At 36.8% G+C, this 13253-nt stretch overlaps 1 protein-coding gene across 2 annotated transcripts in view; it reads right to left on the bottom strand.

Moving 5' to 3' along the window:
- Nucleotides 1–12791, bottom strand: part of LOC150079161 (centromere protein X-like) — an 87299-nt gene extending 74508 nt beyond the window's left edge. For both annotated transcript variants that reach the window (XM_090383526.1, XM_090383527.1), the window contains exons 1-2: nucleotides 12739–12791; nucleotides 1021–1072 (exon numbers count right to left, since the gene is read on the bottom strand). In XM_090383526.1, coding sequence (XP_090239652.1) covers nucleotides 1021–1072; nucleotides 12739–12771 — 85 coding nt within the window. In that variant the 5' untranslated portion in view covers nucleotides 12772–12791. The remainder of the gene's footprint in view (nucleotides 1–1020; nucleotides 1073–12738) is intronic.
- Between the last annotated feature and the right edge of the window lie 462 nt (nucleotides 12792–13253).

Genomic DNA, 13253 nt, shown 5'->3' with positions numbered 1-13253 from the left:
AAAACAATTCTCGTATTTTTGGATACTGCTAGCCCGGACACCCTGTATTGCTACCCACTGCATGCTCCACTGAATCAATGTTAGTGACCGAGTTAGCGGCCTTTAGGCAGTGATGTCATTTCCGTATCTTTGTATGAACTTACTCTACTGAATCAACGTTAGTGACTGAGTTAGCATCATTAGCACCATTTAGGAAGTTACATAATTTGTGTCTTTTAAAATCTAAACGGTCAGCTTTCTTTGTTACCAATCAATTGTGTCATTTCCGTTACAAGAAAATTTCATTACCAATCGATTTTACTCTATTGCTGCCATAGATATTTTCACATCAAAAAGACAGAGCTTCTTCAATGAGTTCAGAGACTTGTAACTTGCTTAATGAGTTCTGCAAAAGTGTACCAATATGAGAAAAGACAGAATATGCAAGCTCGCCAACCCGGCACATTAGAGAAGACCTCACCGAAGTCTACAAGGCTGAGAAAGGATAGTAAAATCAATGAAGGTGAAATTTTCACCTTCTTTAATTTCTGTTTTAAATGATTCCATAATAATAATAACATTGATTCCAGGGATCTTAAATTCAAATTACAGGGGAAGACATTTAGATTGGATTGTAGGAAGTTTTCTTTTAACCAGTGATTTTGATAATTACTAGAATAAGTTACCACCATGGGTAGTTGAGTCCAACAGTCTGGGGAAATTCAAGGGCCACTTGATTCCTGTGTGAGCAGGGAGACACAGAGGTTGCTAATTTTCTTTTTACTTTTTATATATTTAATTTTTATTTTTATATTTTTTGGCCAGTGCAGCAAAAACATGTAGTGGCTTCCTTGCACCCTATGGCACCCAATAAACATATATAGTATTCTATATATGTTTATTGATAATATAAACACAAATTAATGATATAACACTGTGTGGCATATACCACATAACTTAATGTTCTTTTAAACCTTAGTCACATGAAAATTCAATATTTTTAAAAATATATTTTTCAAAATATTTAAACAAACTATATACCTTTTGTTTTTTCATCAGAGAATGCCTTCTTCAATATTTCCTCAAGAGTTTTCTGCAAAATTGATGAATTATTTAAACTTAATTCTTAAATTTTATTTAAGAAATACAGTAGATACTGCTTATTGTAATTATTTTTGGGCACTGATTCACTAAATGTATACCAATAACCTTTGGAAAAGAATGGAGGTGCTCAGAACTCTTTATTGATGCAGAGCTGAAATGTGTATGTAAAAAAATGGAAGTGAAAAGAAAGAAAAACATGAAAATCCAGCAATATAAAATACTTTAACATGAATGTACACTATTTCTTTGAGAAAATCATAAATAAAAATGAAACTGTCATTGTGTCTGGAAATCCATACAAACCATTAAAAACAAAAAGATATTAAAATCAAGAATTAAAAAAAGGTTAGTGCTCTACTGTAAAACAGTCAGATTGCCAGGAGTAATTTCTTTCACAGCATAACCCCGGGGGCTCACATCTGGTGAGTATGGGCTTGGCAAACCCAGGGTCCTGAGCTGGATATCACCATTCTTCTCTTTCTTGGTGATTCCTTTTTACTCTCTCTCTCTCTCTCTCTCTCTCTCTCTCTCTCTCAGGGGGTAACTTGGGGAAATTTTTTTTTTTTTTTTTTGTGGTGCAGCATAAGCCTCAGACTTCCTTGTACCATATGGCTAATAATAATAATAATGACTCTGACAACCATATGAATTGTACTAAATAATGGCAATGACTATACATGTTCAAGGACAAATTGGGATGTTACACAATCACTTCCACTGCACATACATAAACCATGACAGAGCAAAAAAACAGAGCTGTGATTACAATAAATGTTGTTCTTCCAGTACATGAATGATAACATCTGTGATCACAATAAACACTATGCACTGTACATAAATCAAGCATCCAAATAAAAATGAATTTGTAAAAACCAGCCACTTTGCAAGAAACTAGCTAAACCTAATGGTAAGAAAATTTCTGTAAACATCAGCAACATTAAGAAAAGATATATTAAAATGAAATTCTCAACAGATGGTAGCATGAAACACTGATGATATAAATGGACTAATATGTAAAACAAACTATACAATCATTAAATTATAGAAATAAAATAGGCAATTACCATCACTTCATAGTTCTTTCAGAGGTTGACTGACTTTATCCTTTGTCAACACTGATAAAATTTATAACTGTCACACTACTATGCTGCATGCTATTAGCACTAGCAAAGGCACATGATGCAAGAAAGCAAGCTTATATAGCATCAGCCAAAAAAAACAAAAAAAACACATACACACACCCTTCTCATTTCACCCATCCACTCACTCCAAATGTTTGTTTAGTTCTGCCTTGAATCTATTTAAGCTATCAACTTCTACGACAGATGGAAGTTTGTTTCAGCAATCAACCACCCGCTGGCTAAAGGCAAACTTACGCACATCTATCCTACAACACTTACCTCAATTTGAATTTATGACCTCACAGGTGATTATTCTGAGCAAGAGGAAGAATCCCATCAGTTGAACATGCTCAAACAATTCTAGGCTTTATACACCTCAATCAGATCACCTCACAAATTATAGTGCCTAGTCTCCAGACACTATAATTTGCTAAATTTAAGCCTTTCTTCATTAGAGCACCCCTTTGTTCCATTCAATAATCTTGTTGCCCTTCTCTGTACCCATTTCAACAGCTCTACATCCTTATTAAAATGAGGCCTTCAGACCTGTATATAGTACTCGAGGTGTGGCCTGACCAGTGCCCTATACAAAAGGATAATCACCTCCTTATCCTTGCTAGAAAAATTCCTGTATATCATTGACAAGACACCATGAGCTACTCTTGCAGACCATCTGCACTGCTCAGAAAACTTCATATCTGCCTGCACAATTATCCTCCAAGACCTTTTCACTCTCTACCACTATATATGTGCACACAGTTGATATGTTACTCTGGGGTTACTGCTTCCCATATGCAGTACTTTACATTTATCAATGTTAAACTTCTCGAATGAGAAGTTTAACATTAATAAATGACAACTGATTTTAACATTAATTTTAAATAACTCGAATGATTACAATGAACAATTGTACAGAGAAAAAGTGAGCTAGCAAATCAGAATGTCTTATAATGGTGGATTTTAACCTCCCAGATATTGACTGGAACTTGTGGATTGGTTACTCACACACACTAGAAAGACTTTTGTGGATTTCTTGGGTGATTGTTTTCTGCAGCAGCATGTTCGAGAGGCAACCAGAGAGGGTAATACTCTTGATCTGGTTATCAGCAGTGATCATTCGTGTATTAAGAATTTGCAGATAAAGGAACCACTAAGTGGCAGTGATCACAGTGTACTCATGTGGGATTTTTTTAAAGATATAATTACCATCAGGGGTAAATGAAAGGGGTTTTGCTTCCTTAAAGGTGAGTACAGTGGTCTCAGACAGTTTTTAAATTCTGTACAGTGGGATCAATTGACGATGTTACCAACAGTAAATTCTAAGTGGGAAGCATTCAAGGAATTAATCATGGAAGCTACTAAAAGTTTCATACCTATTAAGAAATATTGTTCGGGGTTTAGGCCTAAATGGTTATCAAATGAACTAATGAGCCTCGTAACAGAGAAGAAAAATGCATGGGACGCATATAAATTATAAAGCGACTCAGAAGCCTATGGAACATATAAGCTAGTCTGTAATCAGGTCACAAATGAGGTTAGGCAGGTGAAGGCAGATTACGAGAAATCTTTGGCAAAGGATGCTAAGAAACACAGCAAGGATTTCTTTACTTATATAAACTATAAAAGGAAGGGGATGAATCTGATTGGTCCACTTGATATCGATGGTTCGACTGTTGATGATTCTGCTCAGATAGTAAACAAACTGAATGAGTAGTATTTTGCATCTACATTCACACATGAGGAGTTATTAAGGTTTGAAAATGGCAGAAAGTTATCAAATTGTAGCAGGATACTTAATGATTTTGGAATAACTGAAAGCAAAGTGGAGAAGAAATTGTTGAAGTTAAACATAAGAAAAGCACCTGGGGTGGATGGAATCCACACAGTTATATTAAAGGAGACGGCAAAGCAACTAAGCAAACCCTTAGCCATAATTATGAGAGCATCCTTGGACTCAGGGGAGGTCCCCACGGAATAGAGATGTGCAAATGTATCCCGAATTCACAAAGGGGGTTTCGAAGGGTGACACAAGTAATTACAGACCAGTTAGTTTAACTTCTGTTCCAGGTAAAATAATGGAGTCACTGGTTAAAGATGCACTGCAGGATCATCTCGACAAGACTGCAGCATTAATTCATACACAGCATGGGTTTGTTAAGAGAAAGTCTTGTCTGACAAATTTGATAGGATATTATTATGTGGTTATAAAAAACCTGGATGCAAAATATAATTCTGATATCATATATTTGGATTTCAGGAAAGCTTTTGACACTGTTGCGCATGGAAGACTATTGTACAAATTGGAGCAGAATGGTATTAAGGGAAAATTGCTACAATGGATAAAAGGATGGTTGAGTGGGAGAAGACAAAGGGTGGTAATCGCTGGGTGCTGCTCTTCGTGGACTAATGTTATTAGTGGAGTCCCACAGGGTTCGGCGTTGAGTCCACTGTTGTTTTGTATATTTATCAAATAACAAATATTAATGACAGTAATGGCAGTGTGCTACTGCAACAGGATCTAGATAATTTGGGCAGATGGGCTAAGAAGTGGCAACTGAAGTTGAACCTTGACAAATGCAAAGTACTGCATATGGGTAGAAGTAACCCCAGAGAAACGTACCAACTGTGTGGTACTACAATTAAGGTGGTAGAAAATGAAAAAGACCTGGGAGTAATTGTGCAGTCAGATATGAAATTTTCTGAGCAATGCAGACAGGCTGCCAGGGCAGGTCATGGGGTTTTGACAATGATATATAGGAATTTTGCTAGCAGGGAAAAGGAGATGATTGTCCCTCTGTATAAGGCAATGGTCAGGCCACGCCTTGAGTATTGCGTACAAGTATACAGGCCTCATTTTAGGAAGGACATAGATTTGCTTGGGCAAGAAGATTGGTAAGGGAAATGAAGGGATCCTCTTACGAAGAAAGGCTTAAGTTCTGCAAATTGCAGTGGCTGGAGACTAGGCACCTGCGCGGTGATCTGATTGAGGTGTATAAGGCCTTCAATGGGTTGAGCACGCTGAATTCTGATTGGATCCTTCCACTTGTTCATATTACGAACCTAATGGGGCATAAATTCAAATTAAGAAAAGACAGATGTAGAATAATGTGCGGAAATTTGCCTTTAGCCAGCGGGTGGTTAATTGCTGGAACAAACTTCCATCTGTCGTTGTGGAAGTTGATAGGTTAAATAAATTTAAGGAGGAACTGGACAGGCATTTGGAGGGAATGGTGTGATTTTTTTTGGCTGATGTTGCATAAGCGCATACACTTGCTTTCTTGCATCACATGCCACTACTACTACTTCAGTTGCCACCTCTCAGCCCACCTACTCAACTTTTCTAGATCCTATTGCAGCAGTGTACTATCATTAGTGTCATTAACAACCCTGCCAACCTTCATATCGTCTGCAAACTTGGACATTATGCCTGATATACCATCATCAATATCATTAATAAATAGAGAATACGACAATGGATCCAAAACTGAACCCTGGGGAACTCCACTTAAAACATTATTCCACGAAGAGCAGTGTCCATTGATTACAGTAAATCTATATCCTTCCTAAAATGATGCCTCCAGACCTGTACCACGCCTTGAGTACTGCGAACAGGTCTGGAGGCCTTATTTTAGGAAGGATGTAGATTTACTGAAGCGTGTACAGAGAAGGGCAACAAGATTGGTGAGGGGAATGAAGGGATCCTCTTACCAAGTGAGGCTTAAGTTCTGCAAATTGCAGTGGCTGGAGACTAGGCACCTCCGCGGTGATCTGATTGAGGGGAGTTTCTGATTGTGTATAAGGCCTTGAATGGGTTGCGCACGCTGAATTCTGATGGGCTCCATCCACTTGTTCAGATTACGAACCTAAGGGGGCATAAATTCAAATTAAGAAAAGACAGATGTAGAACAGATATGTGGAAATTTGCCTTTAGCCAGCGGGTGGTTAATTGCTGGAACAAACTTCCTTCTGTCGTTGTGGAAGTTGATGGAATAAATAAATTTAAGGAGGAACTGGATAGGCATTTGGAGGGAATGGTGTGATGTTTTTTTTTTTTTTTTTTTGCTGATGCGGCATAAGCTTATACACTTGCTTTCTTGCATCACATGCCACTACTACTATTACCACTCTCTGTCTTCTCCCACTCAACCATCCCTTTATCCATAGCAGCAATTTTCCTCCAATGCCACAATGCTCCAATTTGTGCAGCAGTCTTCCACGTGCAACAGTATCAAAAGCCTAAGATCCAAATATATATCAAAATTATTCTTTGCATCCAGTTCCTTTGTGACCACATCATCGTATCTAATCAAATTGGTCAGACAAGATTTCTCCTTAGCAAACCCATGCTCTGTCCGAGCTATAACTGAAGTCTTGTCCAGATGATCCTCCAATGCTTCTTTAACCAGTGCCTCCATTAATTTCCCTGGAACAGAAGTTAAACTAACAGGTCTGTAACTACCTGTGTCTCCCTTTGATCCTGCTTTGTGGATTGAGGTCACATTTGCACATCTCCAGTCCATGGTACCTCCCCTGAGTCCAAGGAAGCTCTCATAGTTATGGCTAAGGGTTTGCTTGCTTACTTTAATATAACTGGATAGATCTCATCCACCCCAGGTGCCTTTCTTATGTTTATCTTCAACAATTCCTCCTCCACTATACTCTCAGTTATTACAAGATTATCTAGCTTACTGCCAGAGTTTAATACACCTCTGGCATTCCCCTCCCTGAATAACTCGTCATGTGTGAATGTAGATGCAAAATATTAATTTAGTTTGTTAACTACCTGAGTAGGATCATCAACAGTTGAACCATCGATATCAAGAGGACCAATCTGATTCATTCCCTTCTTTCTGGAGTTTACATAAGAAGAAGAACTCTTTGCTGTTTTTCTCATCCTTTGCCAAAGATTTCTTGTAATCTACCTTTGCCTGCGTAACCTCCTTTGTGACTTGGTTTCAGAGCAGCTTATATCTATCATAGGCTTCCGTGTCACCTATTAATTTATACGTCCCATGTATTTTTCTTCTCTGCCACATGTCTAATTAGTTCACCTGACATCCATTTAGGCCTAAATCTTGAAGAATATTTCTTAATTGGTATGAAAAGCCTAGCAGGATCCAAAATTAATTCTTTGAATGCTTCCCATTTTGAATTTGCTGTTGGTAACGTCATCAGTTGGTCCCACCGTATAGAATTTAAATACTGTCTCAGACCACTGTAGTCACTTTTACAAAAGCAAAACCCCTTCCCTTTACCCCTGATGGTAGTTACCTGTTTGAGTAAACCTGACTTCAACATACTGTGATCAATGCCACCTAGTGGTTCCTTTTTCTGCACATTCTTAATGCATGAAGAATCACTATTGATAATCAGATGAAGAGAATTACTCCCTCTAGTTGCCTCCCGAACATGCTGCTGTAGAAAACAATCATCCAATAAATCCACAAAAGCCTTGCTAGTGTGTGAGTGACCAACCCACAAATTCCAGTCAATCTCTGGGAAATTAAAATTCCCCATTATAAGACACTCTGATTTACTGGCCCACTCTATTTCTCTGTACAGTTGTTTATTATACTCATCAGAGTCATTAGGCCTATAACACACTCCTACTCTCAATTTTGATTTCCTAGTACTTATGTCACACAAAACTGACTCGACACTGCACTGTCTGGTCATGTCGACTGGCTGTACTTCCCTGGATTTTATGTTTCTTAACCAATAGCATAACCCCTCCATCCTTCCTGTACACATTGTACTCCCCGAATTCCAGTTCTGCATTCCTTATATCTTTGTGACACTACGTCTCTGTTATCCCAACAATATCTGCCTTTGAAGTTTTGCCCAACACCTCAAATTTAATTACCAAACTCCTAACATTGGTGTACACGCAAGTATACATGCACCTGTTCTTTTTCTTAGCTACCCTAATACAACCCATGTGTTTACTTGTTCTGCAATGACTTCCAGCAGTCTCTGGAATCCCCTGCACCTTGTTTTCCAAGTTCCTGCTCATTTCAATAGAAGCAGTACAAGAATCACTTTCACCTATACCAGCGGCTACAGTTAATCTATCAGTCTGTGTATCCCCCTATGTAACATGAAGATTCTGGCAGTTTACAAAACATGAATAAAGTCTTCTTTTTCATCAGAGGTCTGTGTGCTGATTGTTGATTATTTATGGTTTGTTAAAATTAAATCATCAATTCTAATTCAGTAATTTTTCATGAATTATATTTGTTTAAACAGTTTTTTTTTTTATTTTGATAATTTATTCTATCTTGGTGATTTGAATTTTGCTTATTTTTTTTTATTATTTTATTTACTTACCTTACTTGTAAACAAAGCAGGTTTGCAGTTACCCACAGTTTTAAATGGTTGTCTAGAGTTGGATAACAGAGGCAATTTATTGACTTAGGTTTTCTGCCCAAGCCTAGGTGATACTTACTGATAAACCTTACAATCCTTACTGATAAGTACCAATTAGTACTCAAACAGCCATATGTGAAATGGCACCTGTAATTACCGTATTTGTCGGCTTATAAGATGCTGTGGCATAGTTGATTGATTGATTTAGAGATTTCTTAGGTGCATCGGCAACTATGGCCATAGTGCACCAGCTGTGGCATGGAAGTTGCACCCCAAGTTTTGGAATGGTAAATTTAAGGAAAAAAACATATTGTTAATACAATTGGAAATTTAAAATTCAATAAAAAAAAAAAAACCCAAAAGCTAATAAAGAAAAGTATAGGTTTATTACTCTTATTATTTTAGTATTATTCAACTTCAGATTCATTACTGACTTGATCATCATTATCCTCTTCACTATTTACTATCACTCTCATACAATAAATGATCATCAGTGCCATCCATTGCATTACTTATACCACATTTTTTAAAGGACTTGACCACAATTTCAGTCTTAACATCATGCAATGACTTCAGCACCCATTCACACACTTGTGCTATTGATGGACGTTTCATTTTTCCTGTAGGCATTGTACCATGATTCCCTTCTATCATCCTTTTATTCTATTGCTCCTGCATGTTATTCTTGAATGGCTTATCAATACTAACATCTAGCAACCGTAACTGGGAAGTTAAGCCATCCGGAATTACCACCAATTCTGTGGTCATCATTTCGGCCAGTTGTTCGCTGTTTTTAGTCCTATGTGCTCTAAACTGATCCCATACTAGTGGTGAATTTTTATGCAATACTCCACCACTTGGACCAAACTTTTACAAACCATCCTTGATACATTCTTCATCCATCCATCCCTTCGGTTGTACAAGTAAGTGAATTTCATTTGGCAGTTTATGTTTCGGTAAAGTTTTTCTTTTAAAAATTAACATTGGCGGAATTTTGGTCCCATCGGCACAACAAGTTAAAACTGCAGAGTAGTGTGTCTTTTGAGGTCCAGCGGTTTTAATAGTCGCGGATTTTTGCCTTCTCAGATTTACGCGTTTATTGGATGGCATAGCAAAAGTCAATGGAATTTCATCCGTATTCTCCGATTTGACTAAATTCGTAGTTCCTTTGTTTTCTAGCATTAAGGACAAATTTATGGAAATCTAATATTTTCTGTTCGTACTCAGCATGTACTCTCTGGACTATTCTAGTTCTTGTGCGTAAACTTAACCCATTTCTTTTCATGAAGTAATAACACCAAGATCCAGTTCCTTTAAAGCTGATATCCTATATCAGCTAATCATTTCTGTGCTTCTGCTATTATCATTTTAGTAGCAATACCCACATCTCTAAGTTCCATTATCCAACTACACAAGTTTTCTTCCAAGTTTAGTCATTTAGGTGGAATTTTACAAAGGTTGTGCTTTGTTTTGTCAGCTTCTTGTAAAAAACTTCCCTGCTTCCTTCATTAACAAAACATCTCAGTAGGCAGTGGTCCTAAATTTCATTCTGCTGCTCTGTTCCCATGTTCTTTGGCATATTGTACTACTTTTAGCTTAAATCCAATAGTATAATTTTGCCGTCTTGATGCACCTGCCATTGATTAGGGCTCAAATGTATAACTAGAATTCACTTGTTACTTCAACAACAGCCAGGTAATTTACTGAAAAATGTACTAATGTATAGTAGTTAACTATCCATTAACTCTTGATTTTGCACGTGTGTTGTATTGCCACTTTCGGCTTCTAAGTTGCAGGGTGATTTTTTAAGGTATTTATAAGAAAAAAAGTGTGTCTTATAAGCAGACAAATATGGTAATTGGATGTTGTTGTTATTTGGTTTTTAGGAGCATTAGCAACTAAGGCCATATCCGGGAATATGCGGTAGTCATTCCCTGACCTTTCCACATCCTCTGTATTTGGTGGTGATGGGCTCGAACCCCGGTCTAATCAAGAAGTGTGTGCTATGCACTGCTCCTTCCCACCTGGCTACGGAGGCGCCATGGTAATTGGAGAGGCACTATGTGGTTGGTCACGTCATGGGAATGAATTAACGATAATAAAGTACCACGTGAAAGATTTATGTGGTATATTATTGTTGCTTAATTCATTCATTCCCATAAAACAGTGAATGGCTTCAGATGGTTGGTCACTAGACGTATTTCTATGGCAAGGTTTGCTTGCTGTTCCTGTACTATATACCTAATTAGCAGGTCTTAGACTTTTCCTAGAGCATTATGGAATCCAGAAATGTCAATTATTAAGTAATTCTATTGCGTGAGAGTTTAACTTATGTGTAATACTTTGTATGCAACGAAATTCGCTTCATAACAACGGTTCATATTGTACATATACAGGGTGAGTCATAAGTTGCATTACCATTTTAAAAATTCATAAGTTGAAAGATTTAAAAGATATTTTTCTAATTATTGTTTTGTTTGTTGCAGGAAAGATTGTAGATTTACATAAACTGTCTCACCTTTGAATGGAAGAAAAATTTTAGTTGTAAAACTATTTTACCAATATGGAAGCTACACAACTTTATGATGTCAATGGGCTAAATATTCAGTCACCTAGCAAAGCAAGCAGAGCCCCTCAGAGTTTGGTGTTGAGAAGCCTTTCCCTCTTCTGTCTGATCTCCCTTAATGATAGTGATCAGGATGTACAAGGAGAGATATCAAAGGTTGCTGATCGCTTAAAGGCGGGTAGGTACAGTAAATATGAGATCAGGCCATGCTAAATCAGAATGACTTTTATTGGTCTGAAATAATGGTCTGAAAGATGGCAAATGGAATTTAATACTATAAATGCAAGGTGTTGCTCTGGTAAAAAGAAATCTGGGAATAGCTTACAGACTAGGAACATGGAATTAAAAGAGGTTCAGGATGAGAACAATTTGAGGATTAATATATTCACAACATGTTTTCTTGCAGCATACAGAAGTTGTATTCTAGCAACCTTTGGATGTACATGCAATAGTCTATAGGCCTTTGCTAACATGGAGAAGGATGTTATTTAGCTTTATAAAAATAATGCTAAAATCATATTTCAAATGTATTCGTGTCCAGAGACCTCACTTAAAAATGAGAAAGAACTTAGAAAGGGTCCAAAGAAGGGTTGGGAGTGCTAAGGGTTGGTCTTATGAGGTACATCTTAAAAGATTTGAACTGTAAACCCAGACAACTAAAACACTTCAGGGGTGTCAGTCACAAGAACTTGTTGGCCAAAGTGATTGTAATATTGCAAAGACAGCTGTCACTGAAGAAGTGGTAAGAAAATCCCACAAAATGAAGGTGAGTACCGTTTATTAAGCTTTGCTATTCAAAATTGAGTCCAATCATATCGGTACTTTAAGAAATTCTATAACTTAGCTAATCCTCATTACATACATATTTCAAATTGGAAATAAACGTATCAACACAGGTTTTGAGCGCTTTATTATTTTCAAACAGAATAAGTTTGCTTCCATTCACCATTTCGTCGAATTAATTCTAATATTAGCGGTAAATTTCTTTTCATCTTGCTAGAGTTTAAAGAAATTTTCTTAATGCATGTGTTTTGACATTATTTTTTTACAAAAGGATCATGTTGCACTGCCGTTGTTCCTAAAGGCAGGGCCGTGCAATAGTAACTGGAGGCTTGGTTGCATATTGGTTTTGGAGCGCCCCATTCTTTTGCTAAACTACGTTATGACCTTCAAGTGGTTCCCTTCTGTATTGGGCCCGGGAGCGTTGCATCCAATGCACGCCCCTACCCAGTGTTCGCGACTCTGTCTAAAGCTTATTTCATTCATTCCCACTCTGACAAAAGAAAAAAAAAAATCCAGCTTTCAATTTAAAATTTGCAATTAAACAAACAAAATTCTAAATAATTACAACGAGTACATGTTAAAATCATTGATAAAATAATAATTAATCTAAAATAATAATAAACTGATGCTGATACAGCAAACGAAAGCAAGCTTTTATTTACTGTTATCAACATCTACTAAATTCTACTCCTAAAATTCCTCACACCAAAAATTCTAATGCGACCTGTTCCCCCATACAAGCAGTCACAATTATAACTGAAATAGTAACTCTTATTGATACGAGAATTTTTCTCAAAAGTAATTAAAAATAATACTTACTGATTTAAAAGTAGCGGGATTTTTTGTAGCCATCTTCGAAAACAAACTTAGGTGTTTTAATTTTCGCAACAAAACATTTACGAAAATTAGCTTATTTTATTCTGAAACACGAGTAATATAATAGCAAATGCATGTTTGTTTATCAAGTTTTAATACCTTCACTCAATATAAAAATTAATTTTGTAATACAAGAGGTTCTAACCTTCATTTGCGTATTTATATTTATTTATTTGATTCATATTCTTTAGGGATGTTTACAGAAGATTCATTTGTCAAGGCCCGTTGGTCTAGGGGTATGATTCTCGCTTTGGGTGCGAGAGGTCCCGGGTTCAAATCCCGGACGGGCCCTCTGTTCATTTTTCTTTTTCTTCTCCATTTTCCCAATTTGCTCTCCGTGCGAAAAAAAAAGTAGTTTAAACTGTGTGAAAGCATGAACAAATAAAATGCTTTGTAGCATGTATGTATTTATTTTAACGTACTGTACAGATTAGATAAAAACAAATAGCCTATTTCCA

Source organism: Mastigoproctus giganteus, chromosome 10, assembly GCF_048544385.1.
Source record: "Mastigoproctus giganteus isolate SK-2022 chromosome 10, ASM4854438v1, whole genome shotgun sequence".
NCBI classification, from domain to species: Eukaryota; Metazoa; Arthropoda; class Arachnida; order Uropygi; family Thelyphonidae; genus Mastigoproctus; species Mastigoproctus giganteus.
Note: the sequence above shows the minus strand (reverse complement) of the source record. Positions and strands in the feature narration are given on the sequence as shown.